We start from the raw sequence: 23,905 nt of genomic DNA, 5'->3' as shown, positions 1-23,905 counted from the left end.
TGAGCCATGATCATGCCACCACACTCTGGCTGGAAAGAGCAAGACGCTGTAACCACAATGAAAGAAAACAAAAGGAAAGGAGAGAGAGAGAAAAAGAGAGAAAGAGAGAGACGAAAGAAAGAAAAGAAAGAAAAGAAAAGGAAGAAAAAGAGAAACAAAGAAGAAAGAAAATAGGCAGGGTCATACGTAGCATGCTAGAAACTATGTGTTGAAAAATGCTGAAAGGAAACACAAAAAATGTTAAAAGTCATTTTTGGCCGGGTGCGGTGGCTCACGCCTGTAATCCCAGCACTTTGGGAGGCCGAGGCGGGCGGATCACGAGGTCAGGAGATCGAGACCATCCTGGCTAACACGGTGAAACCCCGTCTCTACTAAAAATACAAAAAATTAGCCAGGTGTGGTGGCGGGCACTTGTAGTCCCAGCTACTCGGGAGGCTGAGGCAGGAGAATGGCGTGAACCTGGGAGGCAGAGCTTGCAGTGAACCGAGATCGCGCCACTGCACTCCAGCCTGGGTGACAGAGCAAGACTCCGTCTCAAAAAAAAAAAAAAACAAAAACCTCATTTTTGCTGAAGTTGAGCTGAGGGTGTTTCTCTGCCTTTTTTTCCTGCAGCAAATATGTCTTAATTTTTTGAAGTATTATTTGCTACTTATTAGAGACCTCCAAGTGCAAATAGAAATATCCACAGAAAAACTAAAGATAAAAAAGTTAAGATAAATTAATCAACCTCAAACAAAAAAGTTATTTTGGCTACAATAAAAATACCACCCCATAAGGTTATCATAAGGCTTAAATGAATCTGCCAGTCAGACAGGCCAAGGATAGTGCTTAAGTTATTATTTTTATAAACACTATAAAAGTAGGATTTCCCGGCCGGGCGCGGTGGCTCACGCTTGTAATCCCAGCACTTTGGGAGGCCGAGGCGGGTGGATCATGAGGTCAGGAGATCGAGACCACAGTGAAATCCCGTTTCTACTAAAAAAAATACAAAAAAAAAAAAAAAATTAGCCGGGTGTGGTGGTGGGCGCCTGTAGTCCCAGCTACTCGGAGAGGCTGAGTCAGGAGAATGGCGTGAACCAGGGAGGCGGAGCTTGCAGTGAGCCGAGATCGCGCCACCGCACTCCAGCCTGGGCAACAGAGCGAGACTCCATCTCAAAAAAAAAAAAAAAAAGTAGGATTTCCCTATTTTTAAAAATATTACTTTCCCTGGCCGGGCGTGATGGCTCGCACCTGTAATCTCGGCACTTTGGGAGGACGAGGCGGGTGGATCACAAGGTCAGGAGATCGAGACCACCCTGGCTAACACGGTGAAACCCTGTCTCTACTAAAGATACAAAACCAAAATTCGCCGGGCATGGTGGCGGGCGCCTGTGGTCCCGGCTACTCAGGAAGCTGAGGCAGGAGAGTGGCAGGAACCCGGGAGGCAGAGCTTGCAGTGAGCGGAGACTGCACCACCGCACTCCAGCCTGGGCGACAGAGTGAGACTCCGTCGAAAAGAAAAAAAAAATTACTTTCCCTATAAAGAGTAACACATATCATTATGGACATTTTGGAGACTGCAGATGATAGAAGAAAGGCTAAAATCAACTGTATTTTTACAACCCAGAGATAACTGTTTCTAATATTTTGGTGTATTTTTTCCAGTCTCCCTTCTATATGAGAGTGGAAGGCAGAGGGAGGTTAGGGGAATCAAGAAGAATTTAAAGCAAAAGATAAAGGTAAAATAGCAGAGGTTGTTGCAGGCACACCTTGGAGATTTTGCAGGTTTGGTTCTAGAGCACCACAATAAAACTAAGATTGCAATAAAGTGAGCCACACAAATTTCCTGTTTTCCAGTGTATATAAAAGTTTTGTTGGCCAGGAGTGGTGGCTCATGCCTGTAATCCCAGTGATTTGGGAGGCCGGGGCAGGAGAATCACTTGAGCCCAGGAGCTCAAGACCAGCCTGTGCAACATGGTGAAACCCCGTCTCTATCTAAATAAATAAATAAATAAACAAACAAGAAATTAAAAAAAACTTTGTCCATAAGAAACAATTCTTCATCTGCTCAAGTTTTATCCTGAGATGGCGGCAATTCAGTCACATCTTCAGGCTCCACGTTTAACTCTAATTCTCTTGCTATTATAATACTTTCAACACGTTTGCAGTTACTTCCTCTACTTGGACCTGTCACCTCAAAGTCATCCATGAGGGTTGGAATCAACTTCTTTCAAGCCCTGTTAATGATTTTAACAATGATATTTTGACCTCTTCCTGTGAATCATGAATATTCTTTTTTTTTTTTTGAGACGGAGTCTCGCTCTGTTGCCCAGACTGGAGTGCAGTGGCGCGATCTCGGCTCACTGCAAGCTCTGACTCCCGGGTTCAAGTGATTCTCCTGCCTCAGCCTCCCGAGTAGCTGGGACTACAAGTGCCCGCCACCACGCCTGGCTAATTTTTTGTAATTTTAGTAGAGATGGGGTTTCACCGTGTTAGCCAGGATGGTCTCTGTCTCCTGACCTCGTGATCTGCCCACCTCGGCCTCCCAAAGTGCTGGGATTACAGGCGTGAGCCACCGTGCCCAGCCGTCATGAATATTCTTAATGGCATCTAGAATGGTGAATGCCTTCCAGAAGGTTTTCAATGGACTTTGCACAGATCTATTAGAGGAATCACTATCACTGCTATGGCTTTATGAAATGTATATATATTTTTTGAAACAGAGTCTCACTATGTTGCCCAGGCTGGAGTGCAGTGGTGCAATCTTGGCTCACTCCAACCTCCTCCTACCAGGTTCAAGCGATTCTCCTGCCTCAGCCTCCTGAGTAGCTGGGATTACAGGCGCCCACCACCACTCCTGGCTAGTTTTTGTATTTTTAGTAGAGACGGTGTTTTGCCATGTTGGCCAGGCTGATCTCTAACTCCTGACCTCAGGTGATCCGCCCGCCCCAGCCTCCCAAAGTGCTGGGATTACAGGCATGTGCCACCATGCCCAGCCTGGAATTTTTTTTGAGATGGAGTTTTGTTCTTGTTGCCCAGGCTAGAGGGCAATGTGGCATGGTCTCGCTCACTGCACTCTCTCTGCCTCCCAGGTTCAAGCAATTCTCCTGCCTCAGCCTCCCAAATAGCTGGGATTACAGGCGCGCATCACCACGCCTAATTATTTTTGTATTTTTAGTAGAGACAGGGTTTCACCATGTTGGCCAAGCTGGTCTCGAACTCCTGACCTCAGGCGATCCGCCCGCCTCGGCCTCCCAGAGCGCTGGGATTACAGGTGTGAGCCACCGTGCCTGGTCATGAAATGTATTTCTTAAATGATACGACTTGAAAGTAGAAATGGCTCCTTGATCCATGGGCTGCAGGACGGACGTTGTGTTAGCAGCATGAAGACATTGATCTCCTCGTACAGCTCCATCGGAGCTCTTGGGTACCAGGAACATTGTCAGTGAGCAGCAATATTTTGAAAGGAATATTTTTTTTCCGAGCAGTAGGTCTCAACAGTGTGCTTAAACTATTCAGTAAATCAGGCCATAAATAGATGTGCTCTCCTCCAGGCTTTGCTGTTCCATTTATAGCACACAGGCAAAGTGGATTTAGCATCTTTCTTTTCTTTTTTTTTTTTTTGTTTTTGAGACAGAGTTTCGCTCTTGTTGCCCAGGCTGGAGTGCAGCGGCGCGATCTCGGCTTACCGCAACCTCTGCCTCCCGGGTTCAAGCGATCTTCCCTGCCTCAGCCTCCTGAGTAGCTGGGATTACAGGCGCCCGCCACCATGCCCGGCTAATTTTGTATTTTTAGTAAAGATGGGGTTTCTCCACGTTGGTCAGGCTGGTCTCGAGCTCCCGACCTCAGGTGATCTGCCCGCCTCGGCCTCCCAAAGTGCTGGGATTATAGGCGTGAGCCACTATGCCCAACCTAGCATCTTTCTTAAGGGCCCTGGGATTTTCAGAATGGTAAATGAGCATTCAACTTAAAGCCACCAGCTGCATTATCCCCTAACAAGAGAGTCAGACTGTCCTTTGAAGCTTTAAAACCAGGCATTGACTTCTCTCTAGCTATGAAAGTCATAGATGCTGCCGAGCGCGGTGGCTCACGCCTGTAATCCCAGCACTTTGAGAGGCCGAGGCAGGCAGATCACCTGAGGTCGGGAGTTCAAGTCCTGCCTGGCCAACATGGTGAAACCCCGTCTCTACAAAAAATACAAAATTAGCCAGGCGTGGTGGCACATGCCTGTAATCCCAGCTACTCGGGAGGCTGAGACAGGAGAATCGCTTGAACCCGAGAGGCAGAGGTTGCAGTGAGCCAAGATTGCACCACTGCACTCCAGGCTGGGCAACAAGAGCGAAACTCCGTCTCAAAAAAAAAAAAAAAATTGTGCCGGGCGCGGTGGCTCACGCTTGTAATCCTAGCACTTTGGGAGGCCGAGGCGGGCGGATCACAAGGTCAGGAGATCGAGACCACGGTGAAACCCCGTCTCTACTAAAAATACAAAAAAATTAGCCGGGCGTGGTGGCGGGCGCCTGTAGTCCCAGCTACTCGGAGAGGCTGAGACAGGAGAATGGCGTGAACCCGGGAGGCGGAGCTTGCAGTGAGCCGAGACTGCGCCACTGCACTCCAGCCTGGGTGACAGAGCGAGACTCCGTCTCCAAAAAAAAAAAAAAAAAAAAAAATTGTGTACATTGAAAATCTATTGTTTACTGTAGCCACCCTCATCACTCACCTTAGCTAGATCTTCTGGAGAACTTGCTGCAGCTTCTCCATCAACACTTGCTGCCTCACCTTGCACTTTTACATTACGGAGAAAACTTCTTTCCTTCGATCGTATGAACCAACCTGTGCTACATTCCAGCTTTTCTTCTGCAGCTTCCTCATCTCTCCCAGCTTTCACAGAATCAGAGAGAATTAGGGCCTTGCTCTGGATTAGACTTTGTTTAAGGAAATGTTTCGGCTGGTTTGATCTTCTACGCAGACCACTTAAACTTTCTCCTTATCAGCAATAAGGCTGCCATGGTTTCTTTCTTTGTTTTTCTTGTTTTCTTTTTCTTTTTTTTCTTTTTTTTTTGAGACGGAGTCTTGCTCTGTCGCCCAGGCTGGAGTGCAGTGGCACAATTGTGGCTCACTGCAACCTCCACCTCTCGGGTTCAAGCGATTCTCCTGTCTTAACCTCCTGAGTACCTGGGATTACAGGCGCACACTGCCACACTCGGCCAATTTTTTGTATTCTAGTAGAGACCGGGTTTCACTATGTTGCTGCATCCACAAGGAAGGCTCTCATCCTTCACACAAAGGAGCCAAGGAGGCTGGAGGGGACATAAATAAATGCACTCCCCCTTCATTACTACTGACCGCCTGCACCAGGCTCGGGGCTGCAAAAGGGAGGGGACACATCAGACAGCTGAGAGGCAGTGTCCAGGGTGCAGCAGGGGGTGAGGTTAGAGTTGAATCAACACCTGGGGCCAAAATTCATAATTTGCATGGATGCGGAGAACAATGTGACATGTGCCCGCCCCCCAGACCCTAAACTGATAGCATTGGCTACCTGGGACTGAGATAAGTGGGCATTACTTGAGTTTCTCTAATGAATATGCATTACTTTCGTAATTAAAAATATTCAGAGGTGCCAGGCACAGTGGCTCAGGCCTGTAATCCCAGCACTTTGGGAGGCCAAGGCGGGCGGATCACCTGAGGTCGGGAGTTCAAGATCAGCCTGACCAACATGGAGAAACCCCGTCTCTACTAAAAAATACATAATTAGCCGGGTGTGGCGGCACATGCCTGTAATCCCAGCTACTCGGGAGGCTGAGGCAGGAGAATCACTTGAACCCGGGAGGTGGAGGTTGCGGTGAGCCGAGATCGCGCCATTGCACTCCAACCTGGGAAACAAGAGTGAAAGTCCGTCTCAAAAAAAAAAAAAAAAAAAAAAAAAATTCAGAGGTGAATTTAAACATTGTTCCATTGAACCGTTCCCTGGGCTCCCCCTTCTGGTCACTTGGGGGACAGATGAGCACACAGCCAAGGAGGGGCCCCAGGGAGGGGAGGGGAGAAGTTTCTCTGCAGGTGCCCCTCTTACCCTGTCGTTCATGCGATCACTTGGGCTCCGGATATCCCCTCTTCCTTCCTAACGCACCTGAGGGGAAACCACAGAATCAACTTGTTTGTTTGTTCTGTCCATTTCAAAACACACTTAGCCCCTTGGAGAGGACACTGAGCTCCCTGAGGAAGCTGCTCTGTGGGAATGGATGGCTGCCAGCCTGGTGAATGGATTATCTTAGGCTCACAGGAAAGGGGCTGTTTTTAAATCAACAGTAGCAGTGAAGAAAGGGCAGCGCAGGGAACTGTGTGGCTTTTGGGGCCACAGTAACAGTGTGTATGTCACTGCAAATATGCATGTCTATGCATGCTTGTGTGCACGTGTGAGTCCTTGTGTGTTCACGTGTGTACGTGCCCGGGGGGCATGTATCCCCGGATGCATGTGTATGTGCCTGCGTGCACATGAACGTGAGCGCGCATGTGTGCGTATTTCTGTATGCATACACATGTGCCCATACGCATATGTGTACATGCCTGTGTGAGGAGGGTGCAGCCGGCTCAAACAGCTAACTGACGAAAAGCATTTCTGAACACAAACAAATCAGAGCAAAACCAAAAGCGGAATGGGGGAGTGGAAAAATCTGCTTCTCTTTCCCACCTTGGGTGCAGAGTGCATTTGAACACCCTCCTCAGAGCTCATTTATCGTTCCACCCCCACCTCTTGGTTATGTTCTCGTAAGACCAGGTGCCCTTCGTTTGTGGCATTTATCATGGTTAGATTGTTACTGAAATAGAAAATACGCAATGACGTCATGAAGTATGCACATCTTACGTGTGTGGGTTGATTGCCTTATACATATGCATGCATCATTTTATGACCCCTTAAGATTTGGAACATTTGTAGCACCCACAGGTTCTCTGGTGTCCCTGGTCAGGCAACTCTACACACCCCACCCCCTACCAGAGGCAGTGACTTCAATCACACTGAAATCTCAGGTGCATCTGACATCCCGGGATTAAGCTCATCTCCTTTGCTAGACTGTAAGCCTGGTGAGTGCAGGGTGGGTCTCCTCTGACAACCCCATGCCCAGCACTGCACGGTGCTGATGCCTAAACATGGGTGGGATTAACTCACTTACGAACACTACCCAAGTGAGAGGAAGTGGAGCAGCAGAGCTGGAGGAGGCGCCTGAAGCCTGTGGTTGGGTGTTAGTATTCATTTAGTTCTTGCTGGAGGGTTTGGTCTTTCCATGTGATACTGGAATCATGCCTCCAGTTCAGTTCCTCTCTGCCCTCATCTTGAACCACAGCGCTGTTTGAAATGCTTGTTCCTCGGTGCCATAAATAAACAGCACTTGAACACAAATTTAATTTTCTTTTATAGTTTCTGCAGAAAGGGTACACTCGCCAGCAGTTTTGCCACGAGAGTGCACCGAACAAAGGAGACGGCGTCATTTATAACCTGATGCGTCCACCCTCCTGCTGTGTCCGGTTTCCACTGGCTGGAATGGGACCTCACGTTCTGTATTTGTCCCGATTGGTTAGCAACTTAGAACATTTTAAAAGAGGCAAAGAGAGAGGGGAACAAAGGAAGGAGGAAGTAACTGGTGGAAATGCTGAGAAAGGTAAAAACACCTTCAAATAAGGAAGAGGAACAGGCTATGAGCCTAATGCTTGCTTGGGCCAGTATAAGCATGCCAGGGCAAATATTTAGGCTGAATTGTGGGAGCTAAGAACATAAAGGACATTGAACTCTTTATTACGGCTAGCAGTTATTTAAGAATGTTAGTACAGGTCTTTGAATAAATTTTGCTTTTAAGAGAAGTTACTATTTACTCCTAGATGGGGAGGAAAGTCTGAAGAGGAACCTCTACGTCACTTTTTGCAGCGCCACCTGGGGCCAACACCTCCACTCGGACCACAAGTGCACGAGGGCCCCCCTTGTGCCAGCATCAGGGGCTGCTGGGCACCCCAAGGAAACCACCTTATGGGGGTGATTCCAAACACAGCAGGATTTGGGGTGTGGTCAATGCAGCCCTCAAACCAGATGAAAAGGGATGAAACAGTTGTGTGGAGGGTCCTCAGCACAGTCTGACACCACAGGCTCACACAGGCACCCGTGCCCGCCACACAAACCATTCATAGGCCACATTCCAGCAAGGCTCTTGGCTGCAAGTAACGGAACCCTCACTAGCAGTGGCTTCAACAGGCAGGGTTTATTTTCTTACGCTTGGAGCTCTCCAGGTAGGCAGCTGGAGACGCTGGGTTAGCAGCTGCCCAGTGTCCAATCAGGGCCTGTGACTGCTACGCAAGGTCCTCACGCCCAGGGCTGCCCCAGTCGTTCACTACCAGGACTCCTGGTCACAGGCTACTCCTGAACCAATCACTGGATTGACTGGCTCAGGCTGGTCACCGCCCTCCTTGGAGAGAAAGAGGCTGCAACTCCAAGATCAAGGGACCTTTGCCCAGCACTGAAAAATAGGAGCCCATAAGGAAGGAGGTGGCTGTTTGGTAGCAACGAATGGTGTTTGCCATGGGGAGGTGTCTGAACACCCGGATGGTGTGCTCCTCTCACTTGGCCAACACTGAGGGAGCACCTGGTGCGTGACTGGCCACCTGGGCATGCACGTGGGCCTGGCGTCAGTGTGCCATGCCGCACAGACACGGGCAGGTGCTTAGATGGTCCCTCCCTGCAGAGGAGGCCAACAAGGGAGGCAGAGCATTGCTGTTGAAGGGAACAGCCAGGCCACCCCCTAAGACTGGGGGGAAGGGGGTGTGGGTGGAGGCCTCAAGGGCAAACTAGGTCACTGCAAGGGGTTTGGATTTTCTTCTGAGAAGCCTGTGAAATTTAGAGCAGGAATAGATGCTCAAGCCCAGCCTGATGTTTTATTTATTTGCAGACAGGGTCTCACTCTGTCCCCAAGGCTGGAGTGCAGTGGCACAATTATCGCTCACTACAGCCTTGACCTACTGGGCTCAAGTGATCCTCCCACCTCAGCCTCCCAAATTGCTAGGACAAATGGCACCATGCCTGGCTAATTAAAACAAATATTGTTGGCCAGGCGTGGTGGCTCATGCCCGTAATCCCAGCACTTTGGGAGGCTGAGGCGGGTGGATCACCTGAGGTCAGGAGTTTGAGACCAGCCTGGCCAACATGGTGAAATCTTGTCTCTACTAAATAATAAAAAAAATTAGCTGGGCATGGCAGCATGCACCTGTAGTTCCAGCTACTAGGGAGGCTGAGGCAGGAGAATCCCTGGAACCTGGGAGGTGGAGGTTGCAGTGAGCGGAGATGGCACCACTGCACTCTAGCCTGGGCGACGGAGCGAGACTCCGTCTCAAAAAACAAAAACAAATCTTTAGAGCTGGGGTCTCACTGTGTTGCCCAGGCTGGTCTGAACTCCTGGCCTCAGGCAATCCTCTCACCTCAGACTCCTAAAGCACTGGGATTACAGGGGCGAACCACCGTGTGCAGCCTAACAGATTTTTTTTTTTTTTGAGACAGAGTTTTTCTCTTGTTGCCCAGGCTGGAGTGCAATGGCGCAATCTCGGCTCACCGCAACCACTGCCTTCCAGGTTCAAGTGATTCTCCAGCCTCAGACTCCCAAGTAGCTGGGATTACAGGGATGCACCATCACACCTGGCTAATTTTGTATTTTTAGTAGAAATGGGGTTTCTCCATGTTGGTCAGGCTGGTCTCGAACTCCTGACCTCAGGTGATCCACCCGCCTTGGCTTCCTAAAGTGCTGGGATTACAGGTGTGAGCCACTGCACCCAGCCAACAGATGTTTTTAAGAGATCACTTTGTCTGCTGGGTGGAGAATCATTAGTAGTGGGTCAAAAGGTAAAGGCAGGAGACAGAAGTGTGGGCACAGGTGAAATGCAGAGGCCTGGGAGGGTGGAGGGGCCCCAGGAGGGCTGTCTCAGGGTCTGCTGCTGTGCCTTCCCAGGAGCCAGCAGGGGCTCCAGGCCCCTTACCGCACCTGGAGTGTGCAGCTCATCACCTGGCTTCAGACAGGTTTCTGGTAAGAACCAAGGAGGTCCAGTGCCTGTGCCTCTAAGAACGCTTCTCCTGGGGAAAATCCCATCTCTCAGGCACTTTGCATCTTCTGAGACTTCTGGCCACCGCGCCCTCACACCCTCCCACCCTGTTCCTGGCACTCAAAGGCAGGTGGCGCTGCTCCTGTGAACGGATGTGCCCGTGTCCTCATGGCTGACGTGTGCCTGTGTGCACTGACCCACGTAGATCACCAAGGCGCCAGGGCAGCTTCCAGAGCCACGACACCAGGGTTCAAATCCCAGCCCAACCTCTTTCTGGCTGGGTGATCTTGTACAAGTCCTGAACCTCTCTGCACCTCAGTTTCCTCATTTGTACCACAGGGGACCAGCACCAGCACCAGCACTACCCCAGGACTGGACGAATTGTCACACCTGCAAGTCTCCACTGGTGTTATTACGTTATCAGGTACAAACTCCCTCCAGACACCCGAGCCTCCCCCACAGGCTCCCAGTGATGAGCCATCACATGCCCAGGCAGGCCGAGGGGCCCTCAGGCATGGGGATCTGGGCAATGGCAGCAAGCTGGGTGGGGGGTGCAGCCAGGATGGCAGCAGATCTGCAGGGCGGGGTCCTCGCCCCGGGCCACCTGGCTGGGGCCGAAGGTCACAGCCGCATCTAACTGGGCCTTGAGCAGCTGAAGCTGTTTCAGGGCTTGTAGCACCTCTGGGGTGGCCCCGGCCACACCCCCCAGCAGGTTGTAGTTCTCACCAGGGTCCTTGGACAGGTCGTAGAGCAGCGGGGGCTCATGAGCAGTCAGAGAGCTGGAGGCGTGGCAGGCAGGGTCTGCAGTGGTATCGCTGTGGGCAGAGCCTGGGGAGGGGGCCAATTCTGTGCACAGGGCAAGAGCGAGAGGAGGGGCCAGGGATCTGGGGTTCCGGGGAGGGGTCAGCAGGTCAGGGGGAGGGATCCACGGGGAGGGGTTACCCTGGGTGAAGAAGTGAGCCTTGTATTTTCCACTCCGCACAGCAAAAACCCCACGGACCTCGTCTGGGTAGGACGGGTAGAAGAAGAGAGACTGCCGAGGGCTCTGGGGGCAGAGTCAGGGGTCACGGGGCGGGACAGGCCCCAAGCACTGCACATACCTGGGGCTGCCAGCCCTGGTGTGAGGCCCTGGACGTGCACCGCTTCTTGCCCACCCAGGAACCTGAGAGGTGGCACCACTTGGATGCCACTCAATGCAGGAGGCACTGAGGCACAGACTCTCAGGCACTGCCCACACTCACCCCAGGGGAGGGCCAGGACAGGGGCCAAGGATCTGGGATCAGGGGTCACCGGCCCTACCTTGCCTGTGCCCAGCAGCAGGGGGCTGAGGTCAAAGCCATCCAAGGTGGCATTGGGCAGTGGGGCCCCAGCCAGGGCTGCCACGGTAGGCAGCAGGTCCAGGGAGCTGGCCAGCTCGTGGGTCACGCCTGGGGGCAGGAGGCTGTTCAGTCACTCAGTTCGCCATCAAGGTTGGGGTGGTGGGGCCAGGGTTCCAAGGAGAAGGCCTGCGGACTGACCGGGAGCGATATGACCTGGCCAGAAGGCCAAGGCCGGTTCTCGGACACCGCCCTCGTAGGTCGTTCCCTTTCCACACCGCAAGAGGCCAGAGCAGCCACCTCGGGACATACGCATGGTCTCAGGTCTGGGACACAGGAGGAGCTCATGAGCCATGGAGCCACGGGCCCTGAGCCACAGAGTGACCAGTGGCCCCACACCTCTAAGTCACAAAGCTTGCCTGGAGGTGTCCAGCATGAGCCCGGCACCTCCCAGACCTACCAAGACCAGCTCTCTGTGCACCTGTGTCTCCTGACTACACCTTGGGTCCCTGCAACGTGGCCAGCATCTCCTGACACCCCCTCACCCACTATGTTCTTGGCAAGCAGCCGAACTGCAAGGCCCCCACGGCCCTGGCCTGTGACAGGGCCGGAGCACCCTGCTGCCCTGCTGGCATACCCATTGTCTGCAGTGAAGATGACCAGCGTCTCTTCAAGCAGCCCCAGGTCCCCTATGGCTGTCATCAGGGTCCCCACAGCTGCATCCAGCTCCATCAGGGAGTCCCCAAATGGCCCGCGGCCTGAACGCTCTGCAAAGCTCTGCCCACTGAACTGAGGGTAGTGGGTGTGCTGGGGGCAAAGACTGGAGTTAGCACTGGGTAGGGGTCATGGGCAGCCAGGGGGTTGGGCCAAGATCACTCACGTGAGAGGCGTAGTACAGGAAGAAGGGGCGATCCTGGCGCTGGGCATCGGCCATGAGGTCACGGGCGAAAGCCACGTAGCGGGCCTCTAGTCCGGGCAGCCAGGGGGGCTGCGCCTCCACGGACAGGTTGGCCAACAGTGGGATGGGGACCAGGCCCTGGTCACAGCCACCGTCGCAGGGTGTGGCCGGTGGGAAGCAGGTCAGGTTCTGGCAGGGGCCCTGAGAAGGGCAGCTCCTGTGAGGGCTGGGCTGGCAGGCGGGGCTGTGGGAGCATCAAGGGCTGGGGGACTCTGAGAGGTGGGAGGGTGGCTGAGGGCCCCGGTGGTTCCTACCTGGTCGTGGGAGTATGGGATGCCTAGGAATCGATGGAAGCCCTGATGGGGGGGCAGGAAGGCCCCCTCAGGCCCCACCCCCAGGTGCCACTTGCCGGCCATTCCTGTGAGGTAGCCTCGGGCAGCCAGGACTTCGGCCACGGTCACCTCCTCCAGGGGCAGGCCCCCCCGGGAGCTGGGCACCAGGACGCCAGGGTACATGCCCATCCGAACCGGGAGCCGGCCGGTCAGGAGGGCGGCCCTGCAGGACAAGTCACAGAGTCCCTGAGACAGACGGAAATGTGGCCTTCCCTAGAGAGAGACAGACGTTTATCCCGCCCTACTGCAATCCATTGGGAGGAAAGGGATGGAGGGTCGCGGCGGGAAAGAGGCGCGGCCCCCTCCTTACCTAGAGGGTGTGCACAGAGACACAGGCACGTAGAAGTCTGTGAACCGCAGCCCTCCTGCTGCCAGCCGGTCCAGGTTGGGGGTGGTAGAGCTGGGGTGCCCATAGCAGCCCAGGTCCCCATAGCCGAGGTCGTCAGCAAAGATCAGCACGATGTTGGGCGGACGGGCAACGGCCAGGCCAGCAGCCAGGGCCAGGAGGAGGGACCGCGGTGCCCCCATGGACATGGGACCGAGGGGTCTGTCCCAAGAGAGGGAGGACTACTTCGCTCCAGCAGGCTTGTTCCGAGACCACAGACCCAGGCGCCGCCCTTCCCTGAGACCCCAGACCCAAATACTCCCCGACCCTGACGGCCGCCTCCTGAAGCTCCCGAGGACCGGGGCCCGACAGTACCGGGAGACCGTGGGCCGGGACGGAACTCCTCCAGGATCGGGGCACCTTCGGATTCTCCAGCGGAGATCGGAGATCGGAGATCGGATCCTCTTCGCCTAGCGGTCCGGGCTCAGGGTCGGGGGCATAAGTCACCTGACGCTGACCGGCGGAGTGTCGGGCCAGGGGGAAGGCGCTGGACCGAGCCCAGATGGGGCCAGTACCGGGCTGCGGGCGTTTCCGCGTCGGCCCCGCCCCGTGACCTGTGACCCTTGCGAGGCGGGGCCAGGGCGGGGCCGGGGCGAGGGGCGTTGCTGCGCGTGCTCGCTCCGAGGCCGCAGTTTGCGCCTGAGGCAGTTGGCTGCGATCCTGAAACCGGCTGTGGGAGCTGCTTCTGCGCGGTCGGCCCCGGCTGAGGCGTCCCGGGCTGCGTGCGGGGCTCGGCGCTGCGCAATGTCCGGGGCCCTCTCGGTCCGGAGCTTCTCCAGAGGAGGAGCGGCTCGTGCGCCCCCAGACCTCCGGTGCTGGGAGACTTGGGCCCTCCTTTAAGAGACCCGGTGAACGAGCAAATCGCAGGGAAAACCGTGCAGCCCCGTGGACTGCGGGCTTTTCCTTCACGACTAGCAAAGGCTTTGACACCCTTTCTCCCGCGTACGTGTGTCTGTGTGCGTGTAAGCTGTGGCTGGGTGCGGGGGGCTGTGTACGTGTCTGTGTGTGGCGTGTGTGGAGTGGTTGAGGTAGGTGTGTGTGTTTGAGGTGTGTGTGGGGTGTGTGAGGTTTGTGTGTGTGTGTTTGAGGGGTGTGTGGTTGAGGGGTGTGTGTGTTTGAGGTGTGTGTGGGGTGTGTGAGGGGTGTGTGTGTTTGAGGGGTGTGTGGTTGAGGGGTGTGTGTGTTTGAGGTGTGTGTGGTGTTTGAGGGGTGTGTGTGTTTGAGGGGTGTGTGTGTTTGAGGTTGTGTGTGTGTTTGAGGGGTGTGTGTGTGTTTGAGGTTGTGTGGTGTTTGAGGGGTGTGTGGTTGAGGGGTGTGTAGTGTTTGAGGGGTGTGTGTGTTTGAGGGGTGTGTGTGGTGTTTGAGGTGTGTGTGTGTTTGAGGGGTGTGTGTGTTTGAGGGGTGTGTGGTGTTTGAGGCGCGTATGTGTGTGGTGTTGGGGGTGTGTGGTGTTTGAGGTGTGTGTGTTTTTTGTAGTGTTTGAGGGATATGTGTGTGTGGTGTTTGAGGGGTGTGTGGTGGTTGAGGTGTGTGGTGTTTGAGGTGTGTGTGGGGTGTGTGTTTGAGGCTTGTGTGTGGCGTTTGAGGGGTGTGTGGTTGAGGGGTGTGTAGTGTTTGAGGTGTGTGTGGTGTTTGAGGTGTGTGAGGGGTGTGTGTGTTTGAGGTGTTTGAGGGGTGTGTGGTGTTTGAGGGGTGTGTGGTGTATGTGTGTTTGCGGTGGTTGAGGGGTGTGTGTGTGTCTAGTGTTTAAGGTAGGGTGTGTCTGTTGTGTGTGTGGTGGAGGCATGGTGTGGTGTGGAATGTGTGTCTGGGTCCAGTCTGGCCTGTCGCAGGGTTATGCTCCTGGGAAAAACTCATCTGAGGACAACGTGATTGGATCCTGGCTCCCTCGTTGGGCAGCCTTGGACTTAACCTTTTTGATCGTGAAGGAAAACAAAATATGTCACCTCCAAATATATTTCCTTGACATGGTTCAAGACAGTTACTCAGAAGGACTGGAAATAGAAGAATAGCTGAAAAGCTGTCTTTTGTGGGGGACATTTGCATCTGTGGAGAGAATCTACACTGATGTGGCCAGGCCTTCTCTGAGGCCCTCCCTTGCCTGGTCTGGGAAGAGTAACAGAGTCTGACGCCTTCAAAGGTCTGAAGGGAACATTCACCATCTGTTCTCTCTCAGGGCTGCTACCTGTGCGGTTTCATCTATAGAACAAGGCCACCTTTGCTAGCCAGGCCTCCTCTGCTCTCTCTCACGTAACCGGTCTTGTCTCTGTCACCTGATTTTCCACCGTAAACTGTTTGTGGCCATGCTTTGAGCCCCTGTTCTTTCTGTAACCTCAAGATGGTATATAAGCTTCTGAACCCCATTGGGAGGTTGGGGTCATCACTCTGGTTCTCCCTGTGTGCATGAATAAATCTGTATGCCTTTTCTCTTACTAACCTGGCTTTTGTGGGTTGATTTTCTGAGAACTCAGAGCGCAGAAGGTTTTTCTCTAGGCTCCTACAGTTTTGGTGCAGTCAGTAGGATAACTAAAGTCACTCTCCTGGGAGCCTGCATCAGGGGAACCCAGGAGCCGACAAGCTGGCAGAAAGAAGGGTAAGAAGGTCTTAGCAGCCAGCCTCCCGGCCTCTCTGTGGAATCTTGTCAAGCTGACGGTAAAAATCACTGTTTACCTTGTTTTCCTCTTCAAAGTCTTAATGAGAGAAATGTATTTATGTGATTAGTTTTGTATTCATATTGTTTGATTGCTTTTTTCCCCAGAAATAGTCATCTTTCATTCTTGTCCTTCTGTGTTTTTCTATCATAAAGAGGGGTATCATGGGGTAGAACACAGGCCTAAAACCCCTGTAAGCCCCGTGTTGGGGCCACCCTGCAGGCTAGTCAGTTCTGCAGCTCTGATCAGATGCGTCTAGTTAGACAAACTTTGCTGTGGGTCCCTGAAATGAAAACTGGATGAGAGTCTTCTCTTTTCTGATGTCCTTGAAAGCTTGAGTTGTGAGCAAGTGGGAATGATGCAGGGCAGGCAGACCCCAAAGTGGAGCTTAGCCAGTGACGGTTTTGGCTTTGCCCAGGAAAGAATTCAAAGACAAGCCAGAGGTAGAACAAAACAGCTTTATTGAACAGGTGGCGTTACAGCTCTGTGACTGCTTCTGCAGAGCAGGGCCACCCCGTAGGCTGAGTGTAGCAGCTCAGGGCAGTTTTGCAGTCACATTTATACACACTTTTGATTGCATGCAGATTAAAGGATGGTTTATGCAGAAGTTTCTAGGGAAGGAGTAGTCATCACTGGGTCATTGCCATGGAAAGGGGTGGCAACTCCTGGGTGTTGCCATGGCAATGGTAAACTGACATGGCACAGTGGCGGGCATATCTGACTGAAAGCTGCTATTGCCCCAACCCTGTTTTAGCCAATCCTCAACCTGGTCAACTGTCTAAGTCCCACCTCCTACCTCAGGAGCACTCTCTTGGCCTCTGCCAATCAGAGGTAGTGACTCGCAGGTCACATTTTGTGGTCAGTTTGAAAATGGTTGGGAACCCAAGACATGTAAGATTTTAAGCAGCACTGTTTTTGTTCTGAATGTGTCAAGCTTTCAGTTTGTCTTAAGAAGTCCCTGCCAGGCGAGGTGTCAGAGCCCCGGCACTGGGGAGTGGTGGTCAACTTGCGGGTTGGTAAAAAGAATTTACCAACAATAGGTTTGGAAAACGAAAGTTTGGCCGGGCTTAGTGGCTCATGCTTGTACACTCAGCACTTTGGAAGTCCAAGGTGGGTGGATCACCTGAGGTCAGGAGTTCGAGACCAGCCTGGCCAACATGGAGAAACCCTGTCTCTACGGAAAGTATAAAACTTAGCCAGGTGTGGTGGTGCGTGCCTGTAATCCCAGCTACTTGGAAGGCTGAGGCAGGAGAATTGCTTGAACCCGGGAGGTGGAGGTTGCAATGAGCCAAGACAGAGCTCTGTCTCTAAAAAGAGAAAAAAGAAATTTTGCCAGGCACGGTGGCTCACACCTGTAATCCCAGCACTTTGGGATGCTGAGGCAGGTGGATCACCTGAGGTCAGGAGTTCAAGACCAGCCTGGCCAACATGACGAAACCCCATCTCTACTAAAAATACAAAAAATTAGCCGGGCATGGTGGCGGGAGCCTATATTCCCAGCTACTTGGGAGGCTGAGGCAGGAGAATCGCTTGAACCTGGGAGACGGAGGTTGTGGTGAGCTGAGATCATACCATTGCACTCCAGCCTAGGCAACAAGAGTGAAACTCCATCTCAAAAAAAAAAAAAAAAAAAGAAAAGAAAAGAAAGAAAGTTTATTAGAATGCTGCGGAAGAGTGCAATGGGGTGCCTCAGCAAGAGGACTGAGTACGCCGGGTGGATTTCTCCTTAAGGGCATTTATAGGCCTTAAAGTGGGGGCTTAACAGTAATTTGGACCATATTAGCCATGTAGGTCATGATAAATGATTACATTTATAGTAATTTTGGTGCCTTAATGTCAGCAAGGGTTGTACAGTGAGTTTCGGCATGGCATTCTGGAGACATATAGAAATTCTAGTTACTTATAAAATTTTTGGGGGAAGAAATCTGGAACCAGATGCCTGCTTTAGATAATAGGGAAGTTTAGTTACTTCTAATTTTCCCCAGATAAGGAATTTTGCCTCGGAGGGCCTGTTTGATGTTTGACAGTCGCGAGGTGGTCTTTGCTCCCTTCTCAATTCCTCAGATAAGGAGCTTTTGTCTCTGGGGCCTGTTCGATGGTCACCAGGTGGTTTTTGCTCTCCTCAGGCCCATCCATAAGGGGCTTTTGTCATCCCAATCCTTGTTGCCTGGTCAGTCCTCAGAAAGCCCAATCCCAACAGGCCTACCCTGTGTTACAGGTTAATGGGTCTGTGACTGGCAGCCCCTGACGGATTTGTGTGTTACTGGAGGCACTGTATGTACAAACACCATCCTTAACTGTCTCTGGCAACAAGAGTCTTTTGCTGTCTTTGCCTATTCCTGGGAGTGAATTTTGGGGGCATCATTGGAACCTCCTCTTCTATGCCCTCTCTAAACCTGGAAAATAATCTTTTGGGCTTCCCATGAAGGGGCTTATTGGATTGAGTTGCTGTTGGAATAAATACATCATTGGAAATTCTGATTGTCAATAGCCAAAAGGTGAATACTTTACATTAGAAAGATCCCTAAAAAAAAAAAAAAAGATTTTAGAGGTCTCTCATTCTAAACAATTGCCTTATTTGTATTTGTGGAGAGATTAAAGGAAAGACACATAATAATGTTGTGGCTAGCCTTAGAAATCCCCTTCACAAAATTAAAGAGCAAAAATCTGACCTGTAACAAGTTAAAATCCTTTGTGCGCTCAAACCATTGCTTTGGATCCCTGCAGGATTCACAATGAAAACTGCTGCATCTTGGAAACTACTTAAAATTCTGTACTTTCACTGCCATGGCCTGGGTTCAGTTCCCAATAGAGGAACCAGTCCCTTTTGGTTTGATATTTGTGTGACTTTTGAATTCTTTCTTTTTTTTTTTTTCAAGACGGAGTCTTGCTGTGTCGCCCAGGCTGGAGTGCAGTGGCATGATCTTGGCTCACTGCAACCTTTGCCTCCTGGGTTTAAGCAATTTTCCTGCCTCAGCCTCTGGAGTAGCTAGGATTACAGGTGTGAGCCACCATGCCTGGCTGATTTTTTTTTTTTAGTAGAGATGGGGTTTCACCATGTTGGCCAGGCTGGTCTCGAACTCCTGACCTCGTGATCCTCCCGCCTTGGCCTCCCAAAGTGCTGGGATTACAGGTGTGAGCCACCATGCCCAGCTGATTTTCTTTTCTTTTTTTTTTTTGTATTTTTAGTAGAGGTGGGGTTTCACCATGTTGGCCAGGCTGGTCTCGAACTCTTGACCTTGTGATCCGGCTGCCTCAGCCTCCCAAAGTGCTGGGATTACCAGAGCCATGCACCCGGCCAACTTTTGACTTTGTGGAGAACTCACTTGTTGTTGACCTTCCCCCTCCACAGGCAGCTTTTGATTCCCTTTCTTTGAGCTGTCTTTGGGGTGTCTCTGGATGTTGTCAGGACTGCTTTGCACCTCTTTGGAGATGGCTTGTGTGTCCTTGGTTAAGTCCATAGCTTTGGTTAAGGCTTATTGGTTTTGGCGAGTCACTTGGGAGGTACCTTTGGTTTAAAAAAAAAAAAAAAAAAAAAGGGCTCAAAGCCATGGCTGTCAGCTGTTTGTCTCAGCTAAAATCTGATAATAACATATTTGAAAGGATTTTAAAAAAGAGCTCTGTGGTCAGAAGTTGGCTTAATTAAAAACAGGTGAGCTGATCTTCAAGCCATGTATCTATAGGCTTTTCTGCTTTTGGACCCTGTTTCTGGGAATTTTTTTTCAGTTGACTGAAACTCCTTTAAATTGTATGTTTGGTCTTTCTGTTTGGTTCCTTTGTTGGTATAATTTTGATGAGAAAAATGTAAAATTGTATTGGCCTTTTAGAACCTTAAAATCTTTCCAAATTGGCCCCTCTAAGGATTGCAGTCCCATTCACTTCTACCCCTCCGTACTCCTCCATCCCCTTTGCCGTCTTTGGTACCTAATGAAGGGATCTACAAGGGACTTCTGATGACTTAGAGACCCCTTGGGGAATGCAAAGAAAGGTGCCCCGCACCCCCCTTTTGTCTTCCTTATGGGGCCTGAGGAGTCGTGGGTAGCTTCCTCTCGGGTCTAAAGCTCGGCTGTCTTTGGCACTGTGTCACTGGATCTCTTTGGCTTTGGGGATACCAGGGATTACGTGGCACTGTGAGACAGTGCGTGACCTGAGTGTGTGTGATGGCCGGCAAGTCACTGGCGAGGGCTGCCTCACAGTGTTGGAGGTGGCTGAAAGCAGTTGTAGTGAATGGTTGTTCCTGCAGTGGCTGCTTGTTTGTCTACATGTTTAGATGACAAAGGCACAGTCTGAACACTTGGAGGCTATGGAAGCACTTGGCGTCAAGGGCTGAGACTCCGTGGGCTGATTGCTGTGGGCAGTCACAGGGAATGTCTTCATAGTGAGGTACACTGTGGAAACATTGTATGGCTTTGTCTCAGATCTCATTTTAGAGGGAACTCAGCATTCAGTGTAAATGTGGGATCCTTGATTTTAGAAGGTCTAGATGCTCTGCTTTCCAGCTGCACCTGCTTTTCACATATTTAAATATTAGGTCCTCCAAACTGCAAATGATTTTTTGGCCATGTTCATTAATGAGCTCTGTCCTGAGCCCAGTGGTCTAGTTCAAGAGATCGAGACCATCCTGGCCAACATGGTGAAACCCCATCTCTACTAAAAATACAAAAATTAGCCGGGCATGGTGGCGTGCACCTATAGTCCTAGCTACTCAGGAGGCTGAGGCAGAGGAATCGCTTGAACCTGGGAGGTGGAGGTTGCAATGAGCCGAGACTGCACTACTGCACTCCAGCGTGGGTGACAGAGTGAGACTCCATCTCAAAAAAAAAAAAAAAAAAATTGATGTTAAAATTAGAATATCTTCAAAGTCATCAATCTTAAATATAATTGAGACATCTTTGCCTGGGCCAATTGGTCAGACAGGTTTATACAGTCTCTGTTAGATGCTTTAAGGTCATAAAATTTGCTTCTGTCATATTTTTGATACTTGCTTAATTTGTCTGTGGACTTATGTCTTTGGCTTTGATCCTTTACATTCTAGGGTCAAGACAAGTGGACATGATGTGGCCTGGAGACATCTGTGTGTCTGCAGTGCCCGAGCCCCGTCCTCCCTGGCCCAGCTGTGCCCCCCGGCCATGCTGTGTGTCTGCAGTGCCCGAGCCCCGTCCTCCCTGGCCCAGCTGTGCCCCCCAGCCATGCTGTGTGTCTGCAGTGCCCAAGCCCTGTCCTCCCTGGCCCAGCTGTGCCCCCTGCAGTGCCCCAGCCCCATCCTCCCTGGCCCAGCTGTGCCCCCCGGCCATGCTGGGAGGGGTTGAGTCCTCCAGGCATTGTCTTTGTATTAGTCCGTTCTCACACTGCTAATAAAGACATACCTGAGACTGGGTAATTTGTAAAGGAAAGAGGTTTAATTGACTCACAGTTTAGCATGGCTGGGAAGCCTCAGGAAACTTACAATCATGGCAGAAGGGGAAGCAAACGCGTTCTTCACATGAGGTCAGGAAGGAGATGTGCAGAGCGAAGCGGGGAAGGCCCCTCACGAAACCATGAGACCTCGTGAGAACTCACTCACTAGCACAAGAACAAGATGGGGGAACCGCCCCTTCATCTAATCACCTCCCACTGGGTCCCTCCCACAACACCTGGGGATTTGGGGAACTGCAGTTCAAGATGAGATTTGGGTGGGGACACAGCCAAACCATGTCAGTCTTTAAAGCTCTGTCCTTTGTCCTGGGCTTTGCATCTTTAATAACAATTAAAATTGCTTACTTCCTATGTTTTTCACTGAAAATTAGGCTTCCTAAGAGTTAACATTGTAATTAATATATGTATTTAAAACTACTAGATATAAGAGAAACACTTCTATATGCAAAGTTTATAAGGAAAGTAGGATGTGTTTTTGGTAAGGAAGGTTATAAAGAAGACATGAGAATGAGGTTTTTGTTAAAGGAAAAGTAATTTTGTCTAGTTTTGATGTTTTTAAAGGTTGTTTTAAATTGAAGGAATAAAAAGAATGATAGATAAAACTGAATATATATATAAAGTTTGAGACACAAAGAATGGAACAAATTTTAAGAGGTTATTAAAGGTTTATGGAACTCTTATATGGTCAAAGCTGATTGAGATTGAATGGATCTGTTTTTAAGTTTTTATTAAAATTAGCTTTAGTATTAATAATATGCTAATGTAAAGGTAGAATTTGGTTTTCATTTTTGAATAAGATTTTCATGTAGTATTAATAAGAGATAGTAAAAGATTTTTGTTTACCTTTTGAGTAAACTGCAAAAAAAGGAGGAGTAGGCCGGGTGCGGTGGTTCACGCCTGTAATCCCAGCACTTTGGGAGGCCGAGGTGGGTGGATCACCTGAGGTCAGGAGTTTGAGACGAGCCTGGCCAACATGGTGAAACCCCGTCTCTACTAAAAATACAAAAATTAGCCGGGTGTGGTGGCGCGTGCCTGTAGTCCCAGCTACTCAGGAGGCCGGGGCAGGAGAATCACTTGAACCAGCGAGGCGGAGGTTGCAGTGAGCTGAGATTGTGCCATTGCACTCCAGCCTGGGCAACAAGAGTGAGACTCTGTCTCACACAAAAAAAGGAGGAGCAGAGAGTTTGCCTCATGCTGTCTTCATTTATTTATTTATTATTTTGGAGACAGGATCTTGCTGTGTCACCCAGGCTCGTCTCGAACTCCTGAGCTCAAGCAGCCCTCCTGCCTTGGTCTCCCAAAGTACAGGGATTACAAGTATGAGCCAGCACGCCTGGCCCAAAATTATAATTATTACGTTAAATTGTTGTATGTCACACAAAAAAACAAATCTCCTTGTGAATTGCATCTTTAACCATCATTAGTCGAAGTCATCTGTCATCCACAGTCAATTACTGTTTTACTTTGATTCTTTTTAAAAATCAGCTTATAATTAGCTACAGTTCAAGACTCGCTTCTTCCTCAAGGAAACTCATGTAAAGTACCCTGACAAGTACTTTTTTGTTTTGTTTTGTTTTGTTTTGTTTTGTTTTTTTTTAGATGGATCTTGCTGCGTCGCCCAGGCTGGAGTGTGGTGGCGCGGTCTCGGCTCACTGCAAGCTCCGTCTCCCGGGTTCATGCCATTCTCCTGCCTCAGCCTCCTGAGTAGCTGGGACTATAGGCGCCCGCCAACACGCCCGGCTAATTTTTGTATTTTTAGTAGAGACGGGGTTTCACTATGTTGGCCAGGCTGGTCTCGAACTCCTGACCTCGTGATCCGCCTGCCTGGGCCTCCCAAAGTGTTGGGATTACAGGTGTGAGCCACTGTGCCTGGCCTGTTGATTCTTTTTATGTTTTGCTTTCCAGAGTCAAGAAAACGTTTTTTCTCTTAAGCTGTTATAGCTTATAGCAATTGAGTAAAGTATACTTTTGTGAGCAAAATGGAAACATTTACCTTTCCCTTTACCTGATTTCTCCAAATTCAGAAACTATTTGTGAGTTTTTCTATTTTGTGGCAATATAGTTATTTTCATAAGTTCAAAAAGAATCTGTTTTCTGGCTGGATGTGGGGGTTCATGCCTGTAATACTAGCACTTTGGGAGGCTGAGGTGAGAGGATTGCTTGAGCATGGGAGTTCAAGACCAGCCTGGGCAACATAGTGAGACCCCCATCTATATTTTTTAAAATGAAAGAAGAAATCCATATTCTTCTTTAACAGGACACAATTGGAGACACTGGTTATTTTACAAATGCTTTGACTGGATGTGATTAGACTGCTTTGAAGAATTGAGGTTGATTTATAGAGCCAATAAAACGCCCCTTGGAAAGGCTGGCCTGGTACCTTGTATACACGGTTCCCTTACAAGGTTCCTGCCCTTGCAGTAAGTAAAAAATGTCACTTTATGACAGGCCTAGGAACCACAAGATATGCTGGAACCTGAAGGAGGAATTCACCCAATTCATACTGGTACTCAGGGATAGTCTGATGGCAAATATTTGGGTTGCCTTCCTAGACTCAAGATGCTTTTTTTTTTGAGACGGAGTCTCGCTCTGTCTCCCAGGCTGGAGCGCAGTGGCGCGATCTCAGCTCTGTGCAAGCTCCACCTCCCGGGTTCACACCTTTCTCCTGCCTTAGCCCCCTGAGTAGCTGGGACTACAGGCACCCGCCGCCACGCCTGGATAATTTTCTTTGTATTTTTAGTAGAGATGGGGTTTCACTGTGTTAGCCAGGATAGTCTTGATCTCCTAAGTTCATGATCCAC

General features: G+C 50.6%; 1 protein-coding gene and 1 long non-coding RNA gene across 12 annotated transcripts; one reads left to right on the top strand and one right to left on the bottom strand.

The window, feature by feature from the left end:
• Positions 1–817: 817 nt before the first annotated feature.
• On the bottom strand, positions 818–13,600 carry ARSA (arylsulfatase A). Of its 10 annotated transcripts, none has more exons than XR_010116862.1 (11): positions 12,964–13,573; positions 12,576–12,816; positions 12,244–12,462; positions 12,001–12,170; positions 11,565–11,689; positions 11,347–11,474; positions 10,990–11,092; positions 10,774–10,875; positions 6,047–6,103; positions 4,697–5,276; positions 818–975 (listed from the first exon to the last, which is right to left on the bottom strand). XR_010116862.1 is itself a non-coding variant. In XM_063622399.1 (10 exons), the coding sequence occupies exons 1-9, from the start codon at positions 13,185–13,187 to the stop codon at positions 6,063–6,065; spliced, it is 1,353 nt and encodes a 450-aa protein (XP_063478469.1). In that variant the 5' UTR covers positions 13,188–13,573; the 3' UTR covers positions 2,270–5,276; positions 6,047–6,062. The 10 variants fall into 10 exon arrangements, 8 of the variants coding, with proteins under 8 accessions (XP_063478469.1, XP_063478468.1, XP_055107416.1 ...); XR_010116863.1 differs by having other exon boundaries at positions 818–972; XM_063622399.1 differs by lacking the exon at positions 818–975 and having other exon boundaries at positions 2,270–5,276.
• An 18-nt stretch (positions 13,601–13,618) lies between these two features.
• LOC134733431 (uncharacterized) lies at positions 13,619–23,662 on the top strand. 2 transcript variants are annotated; one of them, XR_010116865.1, is made up of 4 exons: positions 13,619–14,087; positions 14,317–14,337; positions 14,496–14,633; positions 14,702–23,662. It is a non-coding gene; the product is annotated as an uncharacterized lncRNA (long non-coding RNA). The 2 variants fall into 2 exon arrangements; XR_010116864.1 differs by lacking the exons at positions 13,619–14,087; positions 14,317–14,337 and having other exon boundaries at positions 14,411–14,633.
• The last annotated feature ends 243 nt before the right edge of the window (positions 23,663–23,905 follow it).

Source organism: Symphalangus syndactylus, chromosome 18 (assembly GCF_028878055.3).
Source record: "Symphalangus syndactylus isolate Jambi chromosome 18, NHGRI_mSymSyn1-v2.1_pri, whole genome shotgun sequence".
NCBI classification, from domain to species: domain Eukaryota; kingdom Metazoa; phylum Chordata; class Mammalia; order Primates; family Hylobatidae; genus Symphalangus; species Symphalangus syndactylus.
This window is presented reverse-complemented; position numbering and strand designations above follow the sequence as displayed.